Here is a 13520-nt window from a genome sequence, read left to right on the forward strand (position 1 = left end):
GAAACAAAAGCTGCGGCTTGACTGCTCATCAGTTTGTTACTAATGATGTGTTGGTCGCGAACGAAACAGCTCTTAGAGTCGACTCTTTGAAGTGAACGACGTGAGCCGGCTCCTTATTGGGAGCCGTGTTTTTTCTCTCTCTTTCTCTCACCATCTCTCTCTCGCACTTTTTTTCGCTTCACTCCGCACGCGAGCCTTGTGCTTGCGCTGGGGAGAGGGGGGAAGGGCGGTAGTTACACTGGCAGTAGCACAGGAACAGAGCCGGCGGGACACAACAGATAACAGGCAACGATACATTTATTATATTTTAATGAAATTTGCAGATTGTTTCGGTGGAGTTTAATAAACTCAGCCGTCTGCTCCTTGCTATCTAAAATATAACAGGACACCGGAGTATATTCTCGAGCATCTCACACTTCTGATAATCATTTGACTGCTTGACGTTTATTCAGCTGTGTAAAAACTTGAAGTTTGAAAAGTGAGCCAGTAGTGCTCAACAAAGATACAAGGGAATAATAAAGTTATACATAAAAAAGACTGCATCAAGTTATTGCTACTGAAAGTGGTTCTACGAGCTACTGGATCATGAGGTGTACCTAATTTGCACATGATTACACAATCCTGTGCACATGATTACACAATCCTGTGCACAGGATTACACAATCCGGTGCAAATTTTATTTTTTACATGACTGTAAAAATAAGTATATAAACTCAAGTCTTTGCAGTTTGCTCAGGATAATTCAGACAGTTAACTCATTTGTTTTCTTTCCTCATATTTATTGGACAGTAATAGATTGGTGACAAAAGCCAACAGGATGCTGAATACAAAATTACACACAAAGGTAACAAACAGCTTCCCAGACGTCAACCAACAATCTTAGCATGTCAACAGGAATGCCATTGTATTTACACCAGACTGCATTTACAAAGAAAAAAAATGATCCATCAATTGTGTGCTCATAAATTAAAAAACAAACAAAACCCCCAAACAAACAAAGACTATTTACAGTTTACATATAACACACATTTAATACTGGTACAGTCTTGCCACAGAGTTAACTGTCTTTTCAATGTCCAGATATTAATTTACAATGTTTTTACATGTATGTTGGAATGCTTCTCAGTTTATTTCTGTCAGGATATGTCTCTTCAAATTTCCTGGTGTTTTGTCATTTCATGACTTCCCTTTGATCCTGGCACCCTTCCCAACCACTTTACCTGGCTCTTTCTTTAAGTCTCTTGGAACAGTGCCAACTTTCATTCCCAAGTCCCTGATATGAACTCTAACATTCGTCAAGTTCCTCTGCCAAGCAGGGTCCATCTTTATGTTCTTAGTGCATTCACCTTGGGTGACACAGGGATTAGCCTCTCTTTTTGGTGCTCCACTGTTGCTGCCCATTCTCTTTATTCCTTGACATTCCCATGTGGTGGCATCCACCCTGACATCCGACTTTGCAGGGCCAGAGATCCCAGCACTCTTACTTCGCAGTCGCTGGGGTTCCCAAGCACTACAGTCAACTGCAGCAGCTGGGTTTGTAGAGTCCAAAACCCTGTTGCTTATGTTTCCTTGATTTTCCCGTTTCCACACATTAGCATCCACTGCACCATTTGAATGAGTGGGAGTGGAATTCCCAATGTTCTTATTCCGAAGTCGTGGTGTTTCTAATACTGCTGTGTCCAATTTGGCATCAGAATTCCCAGGATTTCGACTTCGTAGTCGCTGTGGTTCCCACATGCTAGTCCCAGCCATCACATCAGATTTGACCGAAGTGATTTGGACCATTTTGTTGCCTTGCTGCGGTTGTTCCCACAGGTTTGAGTCCATCTTAGAGTCCGGATTAGCAGAACCCATGACCTGAGGATTCTTAGAACGCTGTCTTTGTGGTTCCCACAGGCTAGCATTCAATGTCATGTTTGGCTTAGTGGCTGAAGGACCCACAGCAATTTTAATTCCTTGCTTTTGTGGTTCCCATATGCTGGGATTTAGTTTAGTTTCTGCCTTTTCTGCTGGAGTAGAATATCCCAGGTTTTTAAATCCCTGACCTCTGGACTCAGTCTGGGTCAGCACCACATTTCCCACCTTAGGACCAGCATCTGGTCCATGTTGCTCTGGGGATAATGGTGGTGGAACACGCTGCAGCGGTCTTGGTGAATGTGGTGGAGATGGAGTTGGTGGTGGCGAAGCTTCCAGCGAGTCCCAGCGACTATCCACAAACTCCACTGAAGAGCCTAGCATGCCAGCCAGCTCGGGTGTGGCCTCCACCAGCTCCAGAGGGTCTTTGACATCTGGCCTGAAGGAGGCCAACTCCTGTTCATCAGGACCTGTCAGGAGCTGTGACAGGGATGCCTGCCGGTAGAACTCGTCTTCAGGGATGGACTGGACGTTGAGCTGTGGGAAGAGGCGGCGAAAGGACCGAGAAGTCATCCGAAGGCGACCCAAGACATCTGCAAGAAGGAGCCAGTTCCTGGGACTGGAGGAAACAAGAAGGGGAAATGAGATTAGTGCTTGTAGCCCTAATTTTGTCCCAGTGCTTTTGGCCTCTTGGAGCAAAATAATAAAATTCAGGGGTGCCAAAAGGTTGATCCTGTTTATCTGGACATAGTGTTTTCAGTGGGAGAAACTTTTCGTCACTCATCCACGTGACTTCTTCAGTCTCAGCTGACTGCAGGTTTCCCCAACCTTATAAACAATAACCCGTTAAACATTTCATTCCCCACTCCCACTGAAAACGCTACGCCCCAATGAACAGAATCAACCTATTGGGATTTTCTTACCCGGAATGATTGAGCATGCATCAAGACAATTCAGGGGTGTCTCGATACTTTTCCATGGTACGCTATCATGTCAAAACTTGAGGAAAAATTCTTGTTTTATTGGTAAAAATCAGGTCAAGTGGCTTGAATATGCCACTACAAAAAGTTGTTAAACTTGCAGCTCCCGCATTAGGCTTCCACTACATGTAACAGATTTTAAGAACACATGTATCGTGTTTTAACAAGTAAGCAAGTTGATTTTACTGTGTCACTATTGTGCAATTTTTTACACTGACACAATTTCCCAATGCATCCTGATCGGCCAGTAATCACTACAACTGAAACCACTAAAAGTGAAATTAATTCTACTGCAGTTCCATAGGGCCCTATCTTGAGAGTACCGCTCGTGAAACCAACAATCCAGTCGTGACATATTAGTGAGTGTTCTCTACTGCCGCATAGTGTACATTGAAAAAATAAGACTTCAGGTTTGAAGAGGTCTACATTGCCCATGATAAAACCCCTCACCCACTCATTGCTGCTCGAGCCCATAATTTAATATTGAACACTTTGGGCTGCTGTATAATGACTGCAGTGGTGCTTGACAGATTATATATTATATATTCAGCTGAGGCAAAATTTTAAATTTGGCTTCCACGGATGCCAAAGAGGGAAGAGGAAGGTGGGAGGAAAAAAGAAGGAGACAGCTCCTCTTTTATATATTCTGCTGTAGCAGCTGAAAACATCAATGGAGCTGTTATTGATTCACAATGTCTGTCAATGTGTGCGCGTGTCAAGGGCAGATTAACACACACACACACACACACACACACACACACACACACACACACACACGCTCAGTGCCATGGACAAGGCCACATGTTGCTTTAAAGCCAGTTGCTGCCTGAATTTTAAACAGCTCGGTGAAATGTGTGTCGCTGCCCGGTGGCCTTGTATCCAGGAAGAGCCATTAATACAACATCAGACGGCAGAGAGGAAAAAAGAGAGTGAGCGAAGAAGAGAAAGAGAGAGGCGGAGAAAAGCGACAGGGGAGGAAGACGGAGTGGAAGCCAATTAGCTGCGTCGCCACGGCGATGCAATCCTCGTTAACGACCTCTCCGTCTGTCCTCCCTCTCCTCCGCCGAGGATCTTTTTTCTCTCCTTCTCGCACCACCCTTCATCCATTCTCCCTCCTCCGCTGCTCCCTTCTTTCCTTTCCGAGCTGCTTTCCGCTGCCTTAATTGGTGTCTGAGTGTGTGCGAGTGTGAAAAGACGTGTTAGAACAACACTGAGGAGGAATGTGTGAGTGTGAAGAAGATAAAATGAGTGTGAATAAGAAACACAAAGTGTGTACACAGGTGGGGTATTTGCTAGTCCCTCTTTCTTTAGTCACATCCATTTAGCACTATTTCCTGTAGCCCTTGGTCTTTTAGAATTAGTGCCTGTAGCCCTAATTTAGTCCCAGTGTGTTTGTCCTAGTTCTGTAGCCCCAATATTATTAATATATTAGTCTTTGGTCTTTTTTTTAAAATCTCAGGTTAGACTTACTTAACCCTGCTGCTTTAGTTTGAGTTTGTTAAGCCCAGTTCTCCTGTACTATGTAGTCCTTAAACCTAATATTTGGTGTTTCTTTTAGTCTTAGTCCTTTTGGTTATACACGGGTTAGTCCCCGTTCCTTTAACCCAGCGGTCCCCAACCTTTTTTGCGCCACGGACCGGTTTATGCACGACAATATTTTCATGGACCGGCCTTTAAGGTGTCGCGGAAAAATACAACAAAATAAAACTAGTACCGGTACCGAAAAAAAGAAGATTTATTCATAACACACGTGAAAAGACCCAGGAAAACCGAGTTAACGATAAAAACAATAACAAAATAACGCTGAAAACCGATAAAAACCTTGAAAACCATACATTTCACACCTGAGCCTCAACTCTCGCGGCCCGGTACCAAACGACTCACGGACCGGTACCGGTCCGAGGCCCGGGGGTTGGGGACCGCTGCTTTAACCTACATTTTTTTTGTCCCTAGTCCTCTTAGCTTTCTACCTAATATACTTAGTTACGTTTCTGTTTTCTTTACCTCCTGTAGTCATTTTTTTGTCCTTTGGCCTTTAACTCTAACATTCAGTCCTGAATTTAGTTCTAGTTCAGTTTCTTACGGTACATGTTGTTTAAGCCTGTTCGATCCTTGTTTGTTTAACGCATACATTTTAAGTTCTCGTTCATCCCGCTTTGTCTTAGATCCTTTGGTCCTTTTAGATTTAGCCCTGGTTCTTCTCATCCTAGCTTTCTTGGTCTTGGCCTGGATCTTTTAATCATAACCCTAACACACCTATGGCCCTTTTGTTTATCCTATTTCCTTTAGTTCTAATTCCTTGACCCAGGGGTCCTGTAGTACTTCTAGGCATTTCATTCTCTGTCAGTGCGCCCCGGGCCAGCTGTGGCTACAATGTAGCTTGCCATCACCAGTGTGTGAAAGTGTGTGTGAATGGGTGGATGACTGAATGTAGTGTAAAGCGCTTTGGGGTCCTTAGGGACAAAGTAAAGCGCTATACAAATACAGGCCATTTACCATTCTAGTTCATTTACCTTAAAATATTTAGTCTTTGCTGTGGTCACAGTACCAGTTCCATTGGGGCTATAACTTAATATTGTTGTTTTAGTTCAAATGACTTTAGCTCTTTTGTAGAGCTAAATACAAGCCCTTTAGGATTCTTAGCCCCTTTTGTCACACAGTTTTTTTTGACCTAGGTTTGCCCTTGTTCCTTATATTTGAGTTCCTCTGCTTATCCCTATACATGTTGTTTTAGTTAGAAAAGACTAGGCTATTTTATATAGACATCCTCCATGGTTACACATGCATATATATTTAGCATATGTATATATATTTTTTTTACATTTTTACATCTTTTGTCCCAGACACTAGTTTATTGAGGTCCAATTTATTTTATCCACCTAGTACCTAGAGTAATAGTTAATCAGGAGCACCACTAATCCTAATCCCATTCTAATGCCTGTTAATTCTAATACAGTCGATCCAAGTTTCTGTTTCCGCTGTTCCGATGGGTTTAATCTACATCCTTGAGTCCAAGATCTTTTACGACAACAAAATCTGACATTTGTCCCTTTTCTCCATCTTTTAGGCCCATCAGGTTTTATCCTTTATATCCACCTCGCATTGTTCTAACAAGCTTTAGTCTTTCATGTCATTTACCTCTTTTCCAACAATGAGCTGCAGGTGCCCAATAAGGAAACATTTATTTCATTTCCACCAACAAGATCTGGTGCCAGCACCAAAAAGCTGGCATGAGCATGACACCACAAAAGGCACACAGCTGCAACCCGCAGTTCCTTGTTCACATGGATATTTTCCCACCTTTATATGTAATGTTTGTTTCTCAGAGCTGTCAAAATGCAGGTTGATGTCAAAGGCATCAAGCCAGAGCTGGCTCTGCATGGACAAGTATACTGTGCTGGTGGAAAAAGCTACCTAAACTCTTGCTCTATTAAATCTGTCCTCATTATTAGATTCTTAAGTTGATATTCTGAGCATACTTGCTCCTGTTTTTGACCTTTACGTTCTGGTTATGTAAGCTTCTAAGAGGGACATAAGGACGGTGGGTATTTTGGACTTACCCTTGGGAAAGTGACACCTGGATGTTGTAGCAGGGAAGCAACGGTCGGTCGGAGAGTTCAAACTCAAACACTTCCCTCCTAGCACGTTGCTCCTCATCCTCCTCCTCTTCTTCATCTTCTTCCTCCTCCTCTGGTCCCGGTGGATCAGCAAGGATATTATATACACCTTCTTCACTGGATGGCTCTGCACAAACAAGAGTCCACAACAACACATAAAAATCATCATCAAAGGTCCTTTTCTGCACTAGTCCCAGTTTTAGTCTGGGTTTCTTTCCCTATTGTGAGTTCCTTTAATTCCATTGAGTGTAATTTGGATTCGTTAGATTAGTCCTTAGTGACACAGGACTAGAGACCAGTCACTAGTTGCACCAATGGCCTCCTTATAAATACTCTGGGAGCTAGCAGTTTTCCTTGGTCACCTGTGATTTCCATGGTTGATGCTGACTTGTCGGCAAACAGCTGTCTACTGCTCACTACCATGTGGTCTTAATTCTTGTAACTTTCCAAAGACCATTAATTCTCGAGCCCCAAACCTTCAGTTTAAATTTCTTAGTCCTATCCTAAACTTCAGTTCAATTGTTACTGGACAACGAGCTCATTTCTTTAGTTGTAGTTAAACAAAGTGCTGCTCTTGTATTTACACTTAATTCTCATTTAACTGTTTATGGAAATATCGATAAATCGCAAATGTTTTCAGTACCAGTGTCTTAGAGTTGGAATCATTACACACAGGTTTAGTAGTTATGAGTGGTGTAATGGTAGTTCTTGTCATTGCAGTTGGGTTAGTGGTAATTATATATTCCTAATTAAATTCATGGCAGTGCCTTTACTCTTAACTGGTTAGAGGTTAGCTCTAACCAGTTTTGTTGTAGTTCCATCAGCTGTAATTGAGTTTGCTGTGGTTCTTTTAGTCCCGGCTGGTTTATCAAAGCTTCCTTTTGTCCTGATTTTTTCTGAGTCCCTGGAATTTTTTTAATTTTTTTTTACCAAAAGTTCAACTGCATTTCTTTTCATCTAACTTTTGTCTTCCGCTGCAGGCCATGCAATTCCTTTAATCCTAAATTATTTATCTTTCCCAGCCTTCCTGCCTTTCTCCTCTGACGATGTCATTGGTGTGTATGTGTGTGCACGTGTGTGTGTTTGTGTGTAAACTAACCGCAGACTGAGCTGCCGTAAAATTCCCAGTAGATTCCCGGATCGCCCTCCGACCTTCCCTGGAGGTCAGAGAGATAGTCTGCAGGGAGAGAACGGCAGAGTCAGTGGCTTTTGTGGCTGATCAAAGAGCCGACCAATCAGAGAGGATGAAGGCAGCGAGATGAAAACAATAGAGCCACACACAGACGCACACGCATAGACACGCACACACAGACTCGCACACACAGACCCACAGTGAAAGACGGGAAGAAGAAGATGAGTGTTTGTGTTCAGACGGTGCCGGCTCGTCGCCGCGGCGCTTGGCGCTGAGTAGACGGATGCTGGCAGGAGTGTGTGTGTGTGTGTGTGTGTCTGTGTGTGTAGCAGTAAGCTGTTCTGGGATTCAGCAGCCAAGCCTCATTAAACCCCTCTGGAGAGAGAGAGAGGGAAAAAAGGGAGATGGAGAGAGAGAACAAATAGAGGCAGGGAATGGTAATCAGACAGGCTGGCGAGCGCACACACTAGCACACAGAAACACACACACTCAGGCTGCATCGCTTTCCTTTCTGTTTCCTCCTTGTTTACTCCACTGTTTTTCTCGCTCTCACGATATGTTTAATTCTTTGTTTTTTCCACTTTCTTTTGTTCATTTTTCTTCGGAGGACAAAGGACTTTTTATGTGTAAATTTTAATGACTTTTGTAAACACAGCGAAGCGCATTAGGACAGAAAATGGGAGCAAGTGGGACAGTCGGTGGTTTTATCCTGTTTTGTGGATCTGAGTGTTGACAGCTGGCAGCCTGAATGCTTCACGAGGTCCCTTCAAAAAGGCAAGCCTTTCAGAAATGTAGATTCTTGACTGTGACCAGAAAAAAGCAAGGAAAGACAACATATATGGTATTCTGAGTGCACCTTATCGATTCATCTACAGTAGTTCCTGTTTCAGGACACCACTCTGTGGCTCTGTTATGTCTCTCAGCAAAGAAATTCTGACTTGATAATCGTTTATAGGGAACCTTACAGGAAAAGCACTGGTGGAGCAAGATGAAGCTATTTCTTACTAATAGCTACATCCCCACAGTGAAGCATGGTGGTGGTAGCATCATGCTGAAGGAATGGTTTTTGGTGACCGGGGCTGAGAAAAGATGAATTTAGAAATATACAGAGCGATCCTGAAAACCTTTTCAGGAGGGCAAACGATCTCAGGATTTAGGTGTACATTTTAAGACAAAAACAAACTGAAGAATACTGCCTGGCTTTACGAAAAATTGATCACAATCTTGGACACGAACTCAGCCAGAGTCCAGACCTGAGCATGTGAAAACGTCCGTGTAGTGATGCTCCATATTCATAACTGGCACAGTATGCAAGACCTGAAACTGTCACTGCAACCTAAAACTTTTAGTCAATTAATGGCTCTGAAAACTTAAGTCCATCTGACCAGATAAGAAAGTGACAGATGTCAAAACATTATTATCAGCAGCACTTGATTTATGTGTAAAAAACAGCAACAGTTAACAGACAGCACACACAAATGTTCTTCCTTCTCCTTATTGTCCTACCCTCCAGAAAGGTTTCCATGGCAGCGCTGTGGGTCATGTTGATTGGTGCTCGTCCTGAGTAGGAGGTCAGAGTAGGGTCAGCGCCACAGGCCAACAGGAAGCGCACCACCTCCACGTGGTCGTTTTCCACAGCGTCATGAAGTGGCCTGATGAGAAAAGAAGAAAGAGAGACTGAATCTGTCCTCATCACTTGAAGGACTTTTTAAAATCTGTTTCAGCAGCAGCTACCTGACTTTAAATTACTTTATTTTATGCTTAACAGTTTCTAATATTAATGTGCTCACTGGAAGAAGACACATAACCCATTATATTCACATAACCTTATTTAATTTAGATAAAGTAGATACTAAGATGTGAATCTGAACTGGATTTGAGTTCTTGGACTAGCTCAAACATAATAAGGCATCTAAAACACTTCTGACTCTGTATTCACATGGACAAACAATAATAGCAATTTCTAAATTTATAAAGGTTATTTATTTCTCAAATTTGGTTCAAATGTGATTAAGCCTGCAAAACTTTTACGTTTGCTGCAAGTCCGTCTGATTTTTAATGACCTCAGTTTCAGCTTTGTCCCCATTTACACATCTTTCATGAATTACCAATAGTGGATAGGATTCAAACATCCAGGAAACCTGTGCAAGAACTCATATTTACACTTTAATTTTATATTTTAATCTAACAAATGCAGAAATCTCCTTTGATGCACGGTACCTGGTTCCATCTTGAGCACTGCAGTTGACATTGGCTCCATGCTCCACCAAGTGGCGTACAATGCCCAGCCAGCCACGGGCACAGGCCTCATGTAGGGCACAGTACCCAGCATTGTCTCTATGGTTGACATCACAGATTCGCCGCTCGAGACAATACAAGACCACCTCCTGCAAATGTGGAAACAAATTGAGACCACAGTAAATTTTCCCTCCTGTCACAAACTCATCACAGAATATGAACAACTTTTCATCTTGCATTCATTCTAATGTTGTAATCCTTCTGCAATAGTCCAGTGTGCACAATTTTGGCTATAGGCGCAAGATGCTGTGTCAGGCTGCAGTCACACAAGCCTTGAGACCTCTGTGAATACATCCCCTATGATACCCTGGAAACCACAGGTCACAAGGGGGAAAAAAAGTGTCTTTTCTTGCCAGTTGTTGTGTGGTTGCTCAGGGCCGATGGTAGTCACCACATGAAATTTGTTTTAAAAAGGATGCTGCATCAAAAACTTTCTAGTAGACTGCCATAGTCCTCTGCAGTTTGCATGGAAAATGGTGATTTGTCTACAAAGACACAAAGTTTGATACAAACCATAAATGGGGACTAGTCACCTTCAAAGTAAAGGTTGTACCTTTTAAATTGTGCTGATTGCAGCTGTAAGGCTCAACCTTACCTTGAAGGTGAATGTTTGCCATTTCTGTTTTGCTTTGCACTTTATCAGGTCTCACTATTATTTGGCAAGTAGCTGGTAAGTATTTGCAGACTGCAGCAATCTGCCAGTGAACAAAGCAATTTCAAAGAGGTTTTTAGTTCAGCATCAAATACCACCTTATGACTAATTTTACCTAGTTACTGCCAGTAAGTACTTGCCAACCATTCAGGAAATACAGATTTTCTCTTAGTGACAAGTGGGTTTCTGGCTGTTTTCTAGGTCTGTGTGACTTAGCCAAACGTGACCACCAGTAGCAACTCTGGTTTTAGAAAGAGGTGATTTTTGGCAACATTTACTAACCAGTGCCACCAGAAATTTTTACAAACCTGTCTTTAAAAGATGTCTCCAAGTTAACAGTGCAAATTATAACTACAAATTGTACAACAAATGTAGAAACGTCTCAACATTCAGATACTTAATCCATCTTCCCTGAATGTGACTTCAATTCATCATGGGAATATTAATTCTGTTAGCTGCACCATATGTTATCAATCCACAAACATCGTGCACTGTTGCTGGAACCAATCAGCAACCGACCACAAGAAGTTACTGAAATCCAGGAGAGAAAAAAATGACAAAAAGCAACAGAATGCCTAATATTATTTCCAAAATAAAGAAAAGAGTTTATTAATAAAATACATATAAAATTGACTTATTGTGAATATCATTTCCACTCTTTACTCATGCTGACTCCCCCCCCCCCCCCCCCCCCCCCCCCCACACACACACACACACACACACACACACATCCCACTTGACCTTCTGCAAGAATTCCACAGGACTAAATATATATCACCACAAACACACAAAAAAGTGATCAGATAAACAATGTTTTGTTGGGTTAAAAAATGTGGTAATATTTATTTGTCTCTATGTAGATGATACAGTCATCTATACAAACAATAAAACCAACCACCTCAACCAAATCACAGTCACACTTTCGTTTCACAGGGCTTTATTATTCCCACAATATATGGAGAACATACCAACATGGAAACATCATGTTACAAGCAAAGAGCAGTTCCACCTTAAGAATATAATTAAAGCCTCACTGTTTCTGTTCTTCTATACGTGTGCACAGAAACCTGTGTGTTAATGTGTGTGTGTATGCGATGATGGATGATGGCTTCATATGCAAACTGAGCTCATTAGCTTCACCGCTGCACCTCAATGAGAGAGAGAGAGCAAGCGAGCGAGAAGCTAGGCGACACCTGTGAGCCCTGACAGGAGCCGTCACACAGAGCATGAAATATTCACACCATGTGAATGTGTGTGTGTGACCCTGAAAATCCCCCAAAACAAAACAAAAATCCCAAACTAATTTTCAAGCCCATTGAGTGAATTTGAGTGAAATAACAAAAAAAGAAGAAGTGCTGTGATGTTTGTAACATAATGTCACAGATTCAAGTTGATGTTACCTGAGATGACAGCCAGGAAAGCGGGACAGAAATATCAGCCTGCTTCCAACAATAGTTTACAACATATATTTACTAGCAGGTGGATATTTTTATCAGGCTTTTCTGAATCAGATGTTTAATGTTAAAATTATTAAAAACAACAATAAAAATAAAAACCTTCATTAATCATCAGTTCAGCATCATTTAGAGGTAATTTTGGTAGTTGGCTGGTTTTCTTGGCATTCTGATGGTGAAGGAAAACCAAGAAGTCAAGGGAACGGGACCAAAGCTAAATGTGGTCCAATATAATATTACACTGTCTGATACACTGTAGATAACTTTAAGAAAACCAATTATCATGAGGTTAATCAGAAAAAAAGGCTTTAGTTTGCTAGGGAACATACATAGACCGGACTCTCAAGCAATGGAAAATGTCATAGCGTTTGATGAGTTCAGATTTAGCCTGTTGCAGAGGTATGGGTGCATAAAGGTACGATGAGAGGTGGATGAAGTGAGGCACCCATCACGCCTGTTGCCTAATGTACAAATCTAAGTGGGCAACAATATTATCTGTTGCATCAGTTGGTCAGGTCGAGGTTCAGTGATATTATGTGCACAAAAAATGACATCAGCTGACAATCGGACTGAATAATCAACAGTTTTTCCCCTGATGGCGCGGGCATCTTCCCAGAAAACAATGGCAGGATTCATCGGGCTCACACTGAGTGTTTCAGGGAGCATGTGACATCATTTTATATTTTATTTATTTTTTTACACATGATTTGGCCGGCACAGAGTTCAGTCCTTCACCCTACTGAGAATCTTTGGGATGTGCTGTAGAAGTCTTTATACAACAGTCTTACTCATCATCTGTTCATGTGTTCACAATCCTGGTGAAAAATTATGCAAAACTGGACGGAAGCTTATTGAAACGATGCCATGATGCACTTGTGTTGTTATCAAAGCTAAACATGGTCCAATATAATATTACACTGTCTGATTTTTTTTTTCTTGGTCATGCAATGTTTTAAAATGGTTCTGCATCTGATGAGTATTTTCATTTCCAATTATCATTCAAGAACACAGAGGAGCCTTTCCATTTTTTGTACAATCAGCAAAAAAAAGAAAAGAAAAGAAAAACCCATTCACTTTACAGCAAAATTTCACATTTGAGAACATGAAAGCATCAGTTTTTTGCTTTGATTATGAACTGCAGTCATCTTCTTGATCAACTGTTGCTGCTCTGAAATGCGGCAAAGAAAAGCTGAGACTCTTTACACACTTTTTCACTATTTCTGCACTTGCAATAACGAGACCAGTGCCTGATTTTTATCTCTTTTAACTGTTCCTTACGGATCCAATTATTGCTTCGGTAATTTGAAAATATTGTTGCTGTAGATCGGTACACACGTGCGTTTTAGTTTGTGTTTAAATGAAGGTGAGACTTCATTTTGATGAAAAATGAATCAAACCAGGCAAAAAGAGGAATGAGTGAGTGGTGAGCCGAGGGCTAATTCAATTAGAGAGAGAGGGGATGTGAAAGGATGGGAAGCAAGTCTCTCTCTAATCTTTTTCATCTGGAAGCGGGGGATTAAAGTTCAAGGAAGG

The 13520-nt window shown here is 41.7% G+C and overlaps 1 protein-coding gene across 2 annotated transcripts in view; it reads right to left on the reverse strand.

Annotated features, from left to right (window-relative positions):
- Positions 1-721: 721 nt before the first annotated feature.
- Positions 722-13520, reverse strand: part of LOC146361558 (BCL-6 corepressor-like) — a 72071-nt gene continuing 59272 nt past the window's right edge. For both annotated transcript variants that reach the window (XM_084920675.1, XM_084920676.1), the window contains 5 exons: positions 9804-9970; positions 9090-9235; positions 7551-7628; positions 6395-6578; positions 722-2473 (listed from right to left, as the gene is read on the reverse strand). In XM_084920675.1, coding sequence (XP_084776801.1) covers positions 1177-2473; positions 6395-6578; positions 7551-7628; positions 9090-9235; positions 9804-9970 — 1872 coding nt within the window. In that variant the 3' untranslated portion in view covers positions 722-1176. The remainder of the gene's footprint in view (positions 2474-6394; positions 6579-7550; positions 7629-9089; positions 9236-9803; positions 9971-13520) is intronic.

Source organism: Perissodus microlepis, chromosome 23 (genome assembly GCF_051167445.1).
Source record: "Perissodus microlepis isolate ML-2025 ecotype Zambia chromosome 23, ASM5116744v1, whole genome shotgun sequence".
Classification (NCBI taxonomy): domain Eukaryota; kingdom Metazoa; phylum Chordata; class Actinopteri; order Cichliformes; family Cichlidae; genus Perissodus; species Perissodus microlepis.